General features: G+C 38.4%; 1 protein-coding gene across 1 annotated transcript; it reads right to left on the bottom strand.

Annotated features, from left to right (window-relative positions):
* Nucleotides 1-1285: 1285 nt before the first annotated feature.
* On the bottom strand, nt 1286-3225 carry LOC135944103 (uncharacterized). The gene is made up of 2 exons (XM_065490846.1): nt 2897-3225; nt 1286-2509 (listed from the first exon to the last, which is right to left on the bottom strand). Exons 1-2 carry the CDS (start codon nt 3208-3210, stop codon nt 2188-2190), a joined length of 636 nt encoding a protein of 211 aa, XP_065346918.1. The 5' UTR covers nt 3211-3225; the 3' UTR covers nt 1286-2187.
* Between the last annotated feature and the right edge of the window lie 11019 nt (nt 3226-14244).

The raw sequence follows: 14244 nt of genomic DNA, 5'->3' as shown, positions 1-14244 counted from the left end.
TTAAAAGTAGAACGTTTCAAAATTTCCTGATTGTGAGTTATGTGACGAATACAGCACACTTAAAAAACACTCCGCTACCTAAAAAGAGCGGGCAATTACGCGGCGGTGCAGTCTTTGAAGCACTGCTGGAAATTTGTTTTGTTTATAAATAAGTCGTTTGCCGCTGAGATGCTGCATGCTTCAATTTCTTACTCGTAAGTACCAGCAAAACTTATAAATCTGATAATTTATTAAATAATTCAAAACACTCGAGACTAAAAGGAGATGCTCATCTTTAATGTTTAAAATCAATATTGCAATTACCATGCAAGTTGAACTGAAAAATTAAGCACTTTTTACTTTGTGATAATAATTTAAAAATATTCTATCAGCCTATTTTTAAACTCGACTATGACCGAGGCAAATTTTAATGCTTTCCCATGCACCCCCGCAGCTCACACATGTGTGGTCAATGGGTCAATGAATCGTGCTGCAGGATGCACTCAAATTTTTTTCAAAAAATTTTTTTAAACTCTTTTGTTAGCGCTTGTCTTTGCGTTAAAAGGAGCCCTACACACTGTTGCCGCACTGGCTCCTTACACGAAACTCATGCACAATCGTTCCCTGACAAATAGTTACGCGGAAAAGTGGTATGACTTCTTGATGATACCACTTTTTCTAATAAGAGTTGAATCCCTTTTTAGAAATCAAATTTAAAAATTATTATAAACTTGTGGGTTGCGATCGAGGAGCCCATAATGGAAAAACGTCTTTTGATTCCACTTATCTTTTTAATTCACGTCTAAGTTTAGTAGTAGTATTAGTACAAGACTGTAATACATATAATTCACAATTACAAATATTGCACATTAAATAAATAATTGTTCACAACGAAAAAGAGTTATGTATCACAATGAATATCTTACCCCGATCGAATGCGGGTTAGTTATAATAATCTCGTTGCTTCTTCAAAATATTTCCTCGCACGGAATTTCCTATTTGGAGTGAGCGGTTGACATGACCATCGTCGTGCGAGGTGGAAGGGTCAGTGCAGGTAACGCGCTTATCGCACAGTTACACTGCCCTCTACCGATTTGGGAGAATATGAGTTTCACTTGCGCCAGTAAGTGGCGGGAACTGCCACAAACTGTAGATTGCCAAAGATATTTGTTGATATCTTGGTCACCTTGTATTGCAAGTTGCCAATTAGAGCGAATATGAAAGCAATTAAATTGAAACCCGACTAGATCCTCTCCAAAGCCCCTACCCTTAATAGACCCTCCCTTGGAACGCAACCCTGATGCTTTACTCCTCCTATTTCCCCCATTTTTAGGGTGTTTACATATCATGCAGAAAAGTTACCCTGACGAAAAGATGATCAATCGTTTCTACCCCCATATCCCTCTCTGCTGGTGAAACTCTCTCCAAATGTACTTAAATTAACTATCTTAATTAACTGACTAATTGTGTCCCCCATTAATTGATATTAAAACTTACAATTAACTCTGACAATAAAGACAAACTCAATTTCACCCTTATTAGTAATGCACAGCAATAAATATGAATCAAATAAACTCTACTTCGCGACGTACTCTTCGGTCATCCGTTTAGGCCAGTCTCTGTTCGTTCAGTTAAATAAACCAAGTTCAAATCTGTAGTAGAGTCGTGTTTTATTTCATCCGACTACTGCTCCTACAATATGAACGAGGAACAACCTTCTGGCTATGATATATAATATTTGATAATACCAAATTAGCACTTATTCCAGATATATTAAAGACGTTTTTAAGAAAAGTGATCTAGTGGCTATATAGAAGTATTTTTTTCTCTCGTTACTAGATTTGTGAGGGATGAAATAAAGTGAATTGGAACCTATACATGGACTTTTGCATCATTTGTTTACCTTTTAAATATGTATAGCTCTATAATTTTTTTGTTTTCCTTTTCCAAACATGCTAACAAACTTAAAAAAATTAACATTGAAGTAAATATATGTTAGATAGGTATCAACTATTTGCCATTTCACACTTATCTTTGCTTCGTTTCGCAGTCTTTGCTTTTTCCAAAAGGGTCTTTTAGGCAATTTGCTGTTTTTGGTCGGGTTTAATGACATCAATTTTTGAAATCAGAATTTAGTTTTAAGTTTCTGATGCTGAGAAACACCAAAAGAAATAATTATTTAGCGAAAATAGAGCAACAAGAAAGCATTCAGAGTGTGCTGAGCCATTCGACGAGGTCCGCAGTGGTGCTGAGTAGGTCCCTGTCCTCGTCAAGCTGCTGCATCCTCGAGTCGATGCGCTGCTGCCTGCGCTGCAGCACGGAGATGCGCTCAGTGTGCACCAGTCGCTCGACGCCATACTGTGCCAGCCACACGTCCATCTCCAGCCTCTCTTGCTGCTGCACGCTCTCTAGGCCCTTCCGCAGCTCGGACAGTTCGGCGTCTGCGGCATCCACGGCCGCCTGCAGCTCGCGCAGCTCCTCATCCTCCTCAAGGAAGATGGTCTTCCTCAGGGTCGACTCCCGCCGGTTTCTGCGATTTAATGAAAAGATTTTATTATTTGCGTAGTTTCCTCTAGAAAGATGGCTTGTGAGGCACTGTGCTCTCATTTTAGATCTAATCCTGCTATACCATGTATACGCATTCTAGATAGTGATTTCATTTGGTTGATTTGTCTAATTTATTCAGCTAATCACGGTAGAAACGAATGCAAATATTACAGTTTTGCGAATTTATTTCTTAACGTGTCGACTGTATTTAGCTGAATCAAAAACTTCATCATATTAAATTAAAATTATTCACGTCTATTTCTAAGTAAAGAAGGAAAAATGGAGCGCAAAATTTGACAGTTAATAAGCGGCGCCGTCATCGAACCTTGAAGCACCCATAAGAATTTAAAAAAAATTGAAATCTAATCACGTGTAGAAATCCAGGGTGGCATCGTAGTCCATTTTGATCAGTTCAAATATCTGCTCAGCCAGTTTGTTGGATCTGATGACCTTGGACTGGATCCAGAGGCGGCCGTACAGGGCGTCGAATATAGCGTCAGCCATGGGGCACGGGGAGCTTGTGTTCGCCCCGTTTTTCACTAACGAGGCGGCCACCTCCTCGCGCAGCTGCGACGACAATTTTCGTGGACACTTGTCATCCAGGTCACCTGTCTCCATGCCAGCCATCCGCAACAATTGGTTCAACAAGATTTCCTTGCTCTTCAGTGGTGATTGTTGCTGCATTGTTAGAATAATTCATTTAGAATAAAAATAAATATCATTTTTAATTATGATTGCGTCATGAATATGTATGTATTGCATTTAAAACAAACAATTGAATTTGTACAACATTCAAAATAAAATAGATTCTTGATTGCTTATACATTTAAGTATTTATTTTTTTCCTCTTATTTTTAATGGCTTTAGAAGATGGTATTTAACGGACCTCGCCTGTTCTAAATATTCTTTTAAAAGTTCGTCTTGAGTATTTTTATTTCAGCGCTTGGTAATGACTTAATGGTTTCGCAACTGACGTATTTTGTTTCATAACACTAAAAATTGGGTGGATCAAGCTGAGATTAAAATTTTGATTTGGTAAATTTTCCTTGAAATAAGTATATTAGCGTATTTCGTGGTTTTCTTTTCAGAATTTATTCAGAATTTCTTCTATAAGTATGACGAAAAAGTAAATATTGCCAAAGAAGGTAAGAATTTCCACACTACAATTGAAAAACTGTATTTTGACGTGGTTACTGTTCCACCTCGTGTAAGGAATTGGAGTTAATAACAATTTGTGACGATTTCGGCGGCTCACCTCAAATTTGCCGACTCCATTGCGGCTGCTCGTCAGCCTTTGCTGGCGCTAAAATTTTTGATTAAGCAATAAATTAGGCAGCGTGAAAGCCAGCGTGAGTGTTTTGCGCCGTGTGCCATCCACTTTATTATCATGCGAGTGCATTATATGCAAAATCCCCAGCGCAGCACTCGGCGGCGGCGGCAGCAGCAGCACTAGTTGGAAATTCCTCTCTGCACGAGCACCGCTCTTTTGACAAACTTTGCCGTCGCTTGTTCTGCTTCATTATACACTTCGTCCCCTTTATTATGGGCACTGTGAGTGAGTGTGTGTTGTATGCCGCTTGCAAAACAAAACGAAAATAAACGCACGCGCGTTTCCAACTCTCGCGCCCTTTGCTGCACGGTGACTGAGCCGATTTGGCTGAAATTATTTTTGTCTGAGCTCAACACTGTTTACTAATATTCAAGAAAGTTGTGTTGCTGAAAAATGTTCTCTCTTATAAATCAAGGATGGAAGACAAGTTATAGTGCTAATCTAAAAGAGAGGTTTTGAGAATAGGTCCTTTTTCAGATACGAGATTTATTCGAGTTGTTTAAAATCCTCAATCCTTTTAAACTAAATGGAATTCCCTGAGACGAAAGATTTGGAGACCTGGGTCAGGTTGGTCTCGAAGAGAAATCGGAAATGATTGCAAAGTCTTCTGTACTGCGAAAGGGCACGGACCGACAACGCTTAACCTTTGTCCGGTAAAAAGTCTTACCATACAAAATGAGGCTGCAGTTATAACAAAGATTCGTTAAAAAATAATCTATACGGTAGCAACAAAATTTGTCCAAAATCTGATTTTTGAACAATGAAATCGAACTCATCACCATTTTTGGTACCCCAAGACGGAAGCCTGCAAAATAATAAAGTTATGCAACATGTGCTGCACTTGCGTCCAAAAAATTGCATACATTTCCAAGGGTTGGATGAATTTCTATAATTTTTCCGACTAGACGTGAATCGGCGAATTTGCCAGGACGGAAGGCTGCTTGAGATTCGAGCAAACAGGCAGAGCATTTTGTTATTCTGTGATAGAACTCATTAGCCATGAGCAGGCAGGCAGGCAGGCGGGCGTATGTACACACACAAACAGACTGAGGCGCTGGCTGGCTGGCTGGCTCTTCACGCATTCCACTGCGTCGGCGGGCGGACGGGTTGCCGGGGTTGTTTTCTCGTGGTGCATGAGGGCGAGCGAGCGACGTACGCTCTCGCATGTATGTGTGTGTGCTTCTCGGTAATAAACATATTCTCCAACGCGCGCAATTAGACAGGGCCTTGCATTAATATAAATAAAGTACTCGAGGGGCCGTGGCGCGGATGCAGAGCAGGCCGAGAGAGAGCGAGACAAACCGCAGCGCAACTGCGGATAATAAACTTCATGCAAACTTACAAAAACATCTGCTTTCCAGGCGAAATATTACCACAAGGTGTATATATGCTCACGGTGCAAAAGTTATTCTGTTTGCCGCTGCCGCCGACGCTTAAATTAGTCCGCGAAATTTACGACGTGAGAAGATATGGTATAGAGTTGTAAAAGTGGGGAAGAGGCCTAGTTTGTTTGCAATGCACGGGAAAATAGGACTCAATAAGGAAATTATCCAAGATAAGAAAATTTCTTATAGGAAATGAAAACATAAAGGTTAATAATAATTAATCTACTTCTTTCCCTTTTTTATTTTGATATATGAATTTAAGTTTTCAATACAAATCGGAATTAATAGTGGTCACACATAGTAAAAATAAAATAAATTAAAGTACGAATTCCTAGAAAACAGAGAGTACGTGCGGGAAGCCACTGCTGCTCCTAGGTGGCATGTCGCACGCCTCAAGACCATTACAAATGCTGGGCACGCGTGGACGTTTGGAGGCGTCCGGATGTGTGATTGTCACAGGCCAAGATTTTTACTGGCACGCGGACACCTCTTCCCGGCACGTGGCTAGTGCCTCTCTAATTCCAAAGTTTTGAGATGAAAGAATATTATTACAAGTTCTTGAAATTTCACTGTTAAAGTTTATAAAGATTTTTTGTTGTTGTTCTACGAGGCTTAATTGGATCAAAATGAGGAGCATGTGAGTGTCAAATAATGTCATAAAATAATACTTTATAATTTACGAGTGGATATTACGTTAATTAAATGCAAATTAAATATGCGATGGGATGGGTGTCAGCATCTTAATTAAAAAATGCGTCCCTCGGCGCACTCACCCCGCTCGCGACCCTCTTTTGTGGGTTTCGGTGCATCAATTTCACCCCTCGTTCGACGCGTTAATGCAACAGCCGACACCCTCTCTGCTTATATATCCAATTATCTCGCATCACATAGTGCTGAAAATAGCGGCGAAAAAAACAGCGATTCGATGAAACGGCTCGCTGGATTTCATCTCATAACCAAAGCAGCTAATAAAAATGATTCTTTTCGAGCGAGAGACGGTGGTTCTATTTGAACAAGAGGCGCTCAGAGAATCCTGTGGCCTTAACGAGGCGTTTGGCACGATTTCATTACCACCGAGTAGCAATAAAAGGCAGTCCGAAGAGCGCTTATTAAATATTCGAGTTTCTTTTTACGACGCGCGAATTTTCAGAAATTACACTCCTTTTCACCGCAGCTGCGCCCGCGAGATTGATTAGCGAACCGAGTGAGCTGGAAATTGATTGTCAGACACATGCAAAACGGATATTCCAAAGACCGGAGAGCAGAGTGCGTATTTTCCAGCCAGCTAAGCGCCTGACAGCAACATAAATTCGAAAAAGCTGCTCTCTCGTGATGCGAGAGCTGGCTACTTTATAATGTTATGCATGCATGCGCGGGGTGTATTGTAAAATATTATAAAACTCGCGTTCAGATACAGGCCGTCCCGTGATGGCGCTGCCGCAATGGAAAGCATTACGAAATATTCTTCAGAAAGGTCTTGAAGTTTACATAGAGCATTACAGGCCAAAACAATTAAGAAATTTTTGCATTGTTGACTCTAGCTAGTAATTCATAGAGTATATGTATGTATATTGTTTGTTTAATTTTAGCAACAGTTTTCCTATTCAATGTGAAGTAATGAAATGAGTACTGAAGAACAGTTAAATTTAAGATTTTGTCAAAACATTTAACGGGTTGTCAAAGATTTTTCACTTGATTTCTATTCTTCTCATCGTGGTCTATCTAAATGGTATCTGATGGTGGGCAAGTTATGAGTAAAATTTCCTTTTTGGCGAAATAGATCATGATTTCCGTTAAGAAGACAAGTGCTCGCCGCTTGATTCGCATGTAAATTTTTATGTCAATTTTCTCAAAAATTTAAAGCGCAACCTGGGGAGTTTCGATCTTTTTCTTAAATTGTAGATTATTGAAAGTGAAGGTAATAGAGATTTTTCACAAATTTTCTGTAAAGAATCACAGTAAATGGAAAATTAACACAAAAATCAATTAAAATAGGAGTGTCTGCCGTGACCTCCAACCCTTTTTCGCGCCTAATTTAGGTGCAAATATATAGTGCCACTCTATAGTTGAGTGTCTTGAAATATATATAATATTGATATTTCTTAAAGCAGGCTGGAGCAAACGGATGTTGGTCTGCCCTGTAGCACATCAACGTGTGTATGTTTGTCTCTCTTCCTCTTGGCTGCCGTTGCCGCCGAGTTTTTGTTTATATTTTGAATTTATGATTAGGGATGCGCCTCGCTCTTGTAATATTAACTACACAATACACATAATGTGTGCTGCTGCTGCTGCTTGTCTCTGCCCTGTCTACCGGATTATGAATCACGAGAGTGTGTGTGTGCTCGCGCGCTCATTGAGCACCAGCGCACTATTGTCTGTGTGTATTGTTTTTATTGTCCTTGTCGTACATCTCCGGCTACAACGGCCAATATAAATTAAGTCCATCGTAAATAATTCACGTGCACGCCATAACTGCTATTGTGCTGCACTCAAACGCCACAAATAATGCGCTTAAATTTTTAATCGTTTGCTCCATATTTAGAGATTGTTTTTACAAGTGAATGAATGGATCATGATAAATGCTGGTCATATATACTTGTTGAAATACAGAATTGAAGGCCCGTAAAGTTATAAGCTAACCTTGAGCAAGTCTAGGAAAAAAATTATTTTTTTATTAATTAGTCATATTTTCTATATAAAGTGCTGTAATCCTAACAGGCCAAAGATTTATTTTCAATTCTGTACTCTGCAGTCCATGCAATATGCTCTTAAAATATAATAAATAATATGATAGGGGAAGAGCGAAATAATTTTCCAAGTGACACACAAACCGAAGGTACACAATAAAGTGAAAAGTGTTTATGTTTATAAGAAGGTCAATTAATGATAATGAAATTGGCCCAAGTTAAATTCTCTTTTACATGCACTAAATATCTCTAATGGATGTTTCGGAGTATAATTCTGTATTTTCTACTGGTTTCTATTTTAAAGTTGCAAACAAAATGATTTTACAACAGATACTAAAGTTGACTTAATATTAATATGTTGTGCTTTAATGACAAAAAGGGCTATTTTTGTATTAAAAGACTAATTAAAAGTGTGCCATTCTTTTGCCTCGTGCATATGCTGTGCGTGTGCGTGTTCATTTACGACCGTGGCGTGCGAGAAGCGCATGAACTGTAGGGGAGGCGCGTAGCTTATGCAACCTGGGGGATTTATTTGCACGGCGGATTGCCTACCTGCAGTTTACACTCGAGGGTCTTATAGTACATAGATTTTTTAAAAAAACCAAGCTTTTTCTGCGTTCTTGTCGTCTCTGAAGCAGCAAGAACGCGGCTGGCTGTGAGGTCGGGCCGACAGCGCCGGGCATGCATGCATTAAGGAACAATTGAATTGAAGGAGGTTCTTATTTCAGACGTGTCTGCATGTAGGTTTTGTTTCCCTTTGTTCCTAATCACTAACAAGCACTCGTAGGAGGTGTTTGCGCGCACCTCGCACACATCATTGGCCACAATGGCTCGTCCGTTCGCCATTGGTTTTCTTTGCCTGGCCGGCCGACCAGCTCGCCCGCTCTCTCGCTCGCTCTCTGCTTGTTTTATTTTATTAAAAATAAAAACAGCGGCCACCAAGATGGATATGGCCGTGTTTGAAGGAGCTAATTAAAGAGATAGGCATCTCGCCCCTCATTATCCGCATTCGTCGGCGGCGATCCTTTGAGTCCGCCCAACGACTCTCCCATCCTTCTCTATTTTATTTATTTACTGCCGACGCTGCGCTGCCCCGGCGTCAAAATGTGTGAGCGGATAAGCCCGAATTATATTTAATTAATGAACCGTGAAATTCAACGGCGCCGACCTGACAATGAGGCTATCTTCGCCTCCATAGTTGAATCATTGGAGATGTTCACAGCGATTACGATTACGCAACGTAAAAAATCAATTAAATCTCACATTAGCAGATCATTTTTCAAGTAAAAGCAAATATTTTTTACTTTCTAAATGTATTTAAGTAAAGCTTTGCAGAAAGTTTGGGGAAAATCTTTTTCAAATTTACATGAAATACTATCTAAAAATTAGGAACAATTTCCCAGGTTATCGTTTAAGTTATTGAGAGAATGATCGGATAATCAAAAGCGGTAAGCACTTGTCTAACTTATTGAAATTCATGATATGTTTCACCAGAAGGGATATTTACCTCATAATCCGCATACCATTGGATAGATCGGAATCAAGTGAAAACATCACTGAAAAACCGTTTCATTCAATTTCGAGAAATTTTGCTAAATGTGAAATTTAACCCTTCCGTGGCCCTGACTTCATTATTGCACATTTTATACACTGTTGCTAAATTAAAAAAAATGAACTCGATGAACTACTTGCTATATATATATATAGATAACATTGAAAAATGTTCTTGATTGTTGGTCTGTAAAGCTCTATTAAAAATAACGTTATATGTATTGAAATAGGTTTTACTAATAATATCCAACAGTTACTTTCAATAGTACATAATATATTGCGAACTCTAAAAACATCTCAATAACAATTTTGTGTACTAAATCTTAAAGTTTGATTATAATTAATCAAATGGAGACACACTTAAAAACAAAATTGATATAAAAAACGCATCAAATACCGACACGGATAAGTTGATGGACTTTGCCATTACTTTAGACCTGAACATATGTTGCTGAGAAACATATCCCGGGCAACAAATTGTAAAATTCCGGTTCGCGACTAAATTTAAAGCTCGTTTTACGGCCGTGTCATTTTACGATTCTGCGGCCGGTAATACAAATAATAAGGCGGACAACATAATAAAGTCAGGTACACAATTTGACAAGCCTTAAATATCGCAGCGCGGTGCCTAATCAGCCGGCAGCGTGTATTATTATTTTGTAAAGAAGCATTGGCGACACTTCGGCGAGCAATAAAAATGCAAAAAAAAGAGGAGAAAAGGCCAGAGCTGCCTCTGCCTGAGTGGGTGACAGCGAGCACCAAATAAATTATTGCTCAGACCATCGTCCGATAAAAAAATAATCGCACACGAAAATGTCGCATAACGTTTGTTCTTACCACACTGAAAAAACCATACAAAATTGAATTACACTCAGAGCACGCTTAACTCACTAAACAGTACACAAATACGTTTAGAAAAAAATGTAGAGAGTAAACATATTTTTCAATTATTTTAATTTATTTATTGAGCACTTACATTGTACAGTTTTTTGTTAAAAATGTGCCAGGTAGAATAAAAATTTATTTAGATTTTTGAGTTTTAAGATTTGCAGTTAAATTTCCTTGTTTTGAAATTTTTTTATTTATGTCCAAATATTAAAATTTTATATTTTATATTTAGTTTTGCTTGTTATTTTAAATGGATTGAACATTTGCGTATCGCAATTATTATATTATAGCGAGTTCTGTTCTCGCGTGTGGGCCGAAAAGTTGACTAAAGCATGAGTGAACACAAGATTAAGTCGTTGGTCAGGGCCAAACGACCAAGCGCAGACACTTCATTTCGCACACAATGAGCGGCGCAAAATTTTATAAATCCTACCTGACAAATGAAGAGGGAAACAGCATTTCTCTGCTCGTTATTAGTTACGTCCTCGGCGGGCAAGGGTATTATTTCGGAGCAGCATAATAAAACGGACAGGTGCGCGATATAATAACAATAATAGGCAGGGAGCAAAACATATAAAAGTCGAGCAAGGTGCGTATAAGCTGCCGAGAAGAGCAGCCTAGTTTTTTTTACTCTGAAACTAGAGGCAGTGCGTGAATAAATTAACGCCGGCCGCACCACATGCATAATTTGGCCAGTTTAGGCGTGCCAAATGTGTCATTTCCTATGCCTCACGTCTCTATCTCGCAGCCTGAAACGAGCGAGGAAAGCTAGCCCCTGGGATCGGCCCCTCTTCATTAGACTGCGGACTGACTGCTGCCTTAATTAAAATATAAATCTGCCCAGACTTAATTTGAGAGCACACCTTTCGCAATTTATTAGCACGCTCTTCCTTTTGCTTTTTTTCTAACACCACTTAACAAGCTCTCAAAATTATCGCCGAAAACACATCGTTAAAGGCCATCGATGAAAATAACGAAATTTTAGCTCGTGTTTTTCGAAATGTAAAACAACACTACAGCGCATTATGATTTGTTGATTGCAAACATAATTTAAGTTGGACAATTTTCTCCGTGCTTCCCGTCACGCAATAAGCTATATACATAAAAAACGTGTGCAGTAAACTTTAAAACAATCTTAATTGGCAAAACCCACAATAAAATAAAGTCATATTTTTGTCGGTAATCCCGTCATGTAAGCTCAACCTCACCAAAATTTGGTTCTACTCTTGCATAAGTAAATTATATTTAATTAATTTTTTGAATTAATAATTTAATATTTTGCCATACGTTTTCAAGCCACAAGCGGTTTTCCTAGCAGTCACAAACACATAAATGCGTACTGCAAAAGTTGTGAAGAATTTCACTTTTAAAAGTGACTTTTCTAAAATATAGCAAGGAAAACTAAAGTTAGAATCAATATACGATAATGTCACATTACGAGAGAATTATCATCTATATCAAATCATTTGATCAAAAATTGGTTTGAAATACTAAAGATCATATTGAGAGCTTATTGATTGGAAATATTCCATAAATAATAAATATAGCTTATAATTATTATTCCTGCTCTTATAAATTCTTAAAAAGATTAGAATACTTTCCATCGCAAGGGCAAAAATATTATAGAATAATATGCTTCTGATGGTTGAAACATGATAATTGCAATCTTTAGACCAAAGCTATAAATTTATAATTTACATTAAAATAAATCAGAGCTGAGATTCTATATAGGGAAGGTCCTAATTCGGTCACCCTTTGGATGTGAGTCGACAAACAATACTGTTCAGTAATCGCAGCGAAAGCGGACGGAATCGGATCAGAACACACTTTTTTAGAGCGAGGGCAAAGCTGCTTTTTCGGAGCTGGCGCGATCGGCGCCGAGGCAGGCAAGAGCAAAGCCGGTCTGAAAGGCAGCGAGCGGAATCAGTCGCCATCAGGCGTCTCAACCTCTAACCATCAATATATCGCGTATGAAAAAGGAATATAGTAATCCCGGCGGACACGAATCTGCTTTTACATAATGTGTATATATTCGCGTCTCTCGTCAAACCATACACACACATATTATGTACGCGGCGATAAAAATAGCGGAAAGAGAGCGGCAATCCGCTCTTCGACACCTTGTTCCAGCCTCCAGTATAAATCAATAAATGCTGCTGAGTGTGTGTGATTATGTACATCATCTCGTCGCTCTTATCGCGCGTTTTGCGCTCAAAAGTGCCAGCTATCTCTTTACACTTGTCCGTAATGGCCTTTTAACTTTAATAAGAAGTGTTACTTTTATGTGCCTTCTGCTATCTCGCGCCCTCGGAATATGTGTGTGCGTGTGTGAGTGTGTATATAATTTATATCAAGCTTTACACGCTTCTTTTGCATAAAAAGACAAGTTGAGAGCCGTACTGGAATTTGCTGCCAACATTTAGCTCTTCACATCATACTGCATATGTAGAGTTGGAAGTGTTATTAGGACTTATTTGTAAAATGTTACATTCTATCATTATCCTCTTGCATCTTTAACTGCCTGAGAACACTTTAAATGAACTTGCCATGCTATTACAATTGAAATTTTAATATTTTACCAACGCTGTGCTATATTATAGTCTACAGTTCAGTATTGAATTAATTTCTAAATACATTTTTTTGGTTGGACCACGGTTTACCATTTCGGTCGGTGCCCTTTTGGAGTTCAGAAGGCACATTGCTCCGAAAATTTATAATTTTAAAAATAAATGGTTATAATATTTCAATAAAAAACAATAAGGGTTCTCATTTTGCAAAAAATAACTATTATTTCATTCATTCATTCTTCCTTTTCGTAACGACTGGTCTGTGTGGTCATCTTAATAACTTGCAGTTTTTTCGTCAATTCTTTCTTAAAAGCATTTATAGAAAACACACAATTTCATGAAATTATTTAAATTATACAATACAGATGGAATTATACCGATTCTTTATACAGATGGAATTAAAATTGAAAGCATGCTGCTTCCTCCGTGTGTTTTTTCCGTTTTTATATGGATAATGTCCTATACTATTTAATTTCGGTTTGCTGGTTGCAACCCTAATTTAGAGATTCAAAGTCATTTTAATTGCGTATCAGCAAAGCATCTGTGCTTCACACCTCCCCACATTCAGAACACAACAAAAAAATAACAAAATATTTTTGTTTGTTTTGATAACAGTTCAGTATTTGGCAAGAAATTTTTGTTTGAATGCACTGTGGCGCCTCCGCGCCACTACTTTCCTAATAACTAGTTTTGCATTTAACCTGTATCGCCAGGTGGCAATGCAAAGGTGTGCGACAAGCAGTGCACCCTTACTGCACCTTCTCCCCCACTGCACTATAAAAGCCTCGCACCAAAGCAGTCGCAATACAATATTCTCTCTCGGCTAGGATGAGATTATAGGTGCGAGAAAATTCCATAAAGACTATTTCTTATTAGACCCGCACTACGAGGTAAGTGTCATAATTGTTTGTATCTGAATGTGATATTTTTTATGTTATAATCATTTACTGTGAATGTGATTTTAGATTATTCAGGTAATTTCACAGTCTTGATTACTTATACCTCAACCACGAGACTTGAATAAAAGACGAATAATTTGCACTACCAAAAGACGCATTTCTGTCACGGCTCCACGTATACACACAGCACTATAGAGTTCTCGTTCATACACAGATTTGGCGACAAGTTCTTCCACTCCACAGACGATAGCACAAGACCTGGAAGCACTACTCAGGCACTCAGGCACCAGAAGTCTAGAATGAAACATAAACCCCAATATCAATTATAATATTAGAGTTTGCTAAACAAATTTCGGAATCAATGTAAGATCGACGTGAAAATCGACATTGAATAATTATTTCATTATTTAC

This window comes from Cloeon dipterum, chromosome 4 (genome assembly GCF_949628265.1).
Source record: "Cloeon dipterum chromosome 4, ieCloDipt1.1, whole genome shotgun sequence".
Classification (NCBI taxonomy): domain Eukaryota; kingdom Metazoa; phylum Arthropoda; class Insecta; order Ephemeroptera; family Baetidae; genus Cloeon; species Cloeon dipterum.
Note: the sequence above shows the minus strand (reverse complement) of the source record. Positions and strands in the feature narration are given on the sequence as shown.

Bases quoted from the DNA above. Each gene is read 5' to 3' on its own strand.
- LOC135944103 (XM_065490846.1), bottom strand. From the start codon at position 3,210: ATGCAGCAACAATCACCACTGAAGAGCAAGGAAATCTTGTTGAACCAA. The intron at 2,510-2,896 runs GTGATTAGATTT...ATTAAATCGCAG, and splicing joins GCCACCCTGGATTTCTACAC to AAACCGGCGGGAGTCGACCC.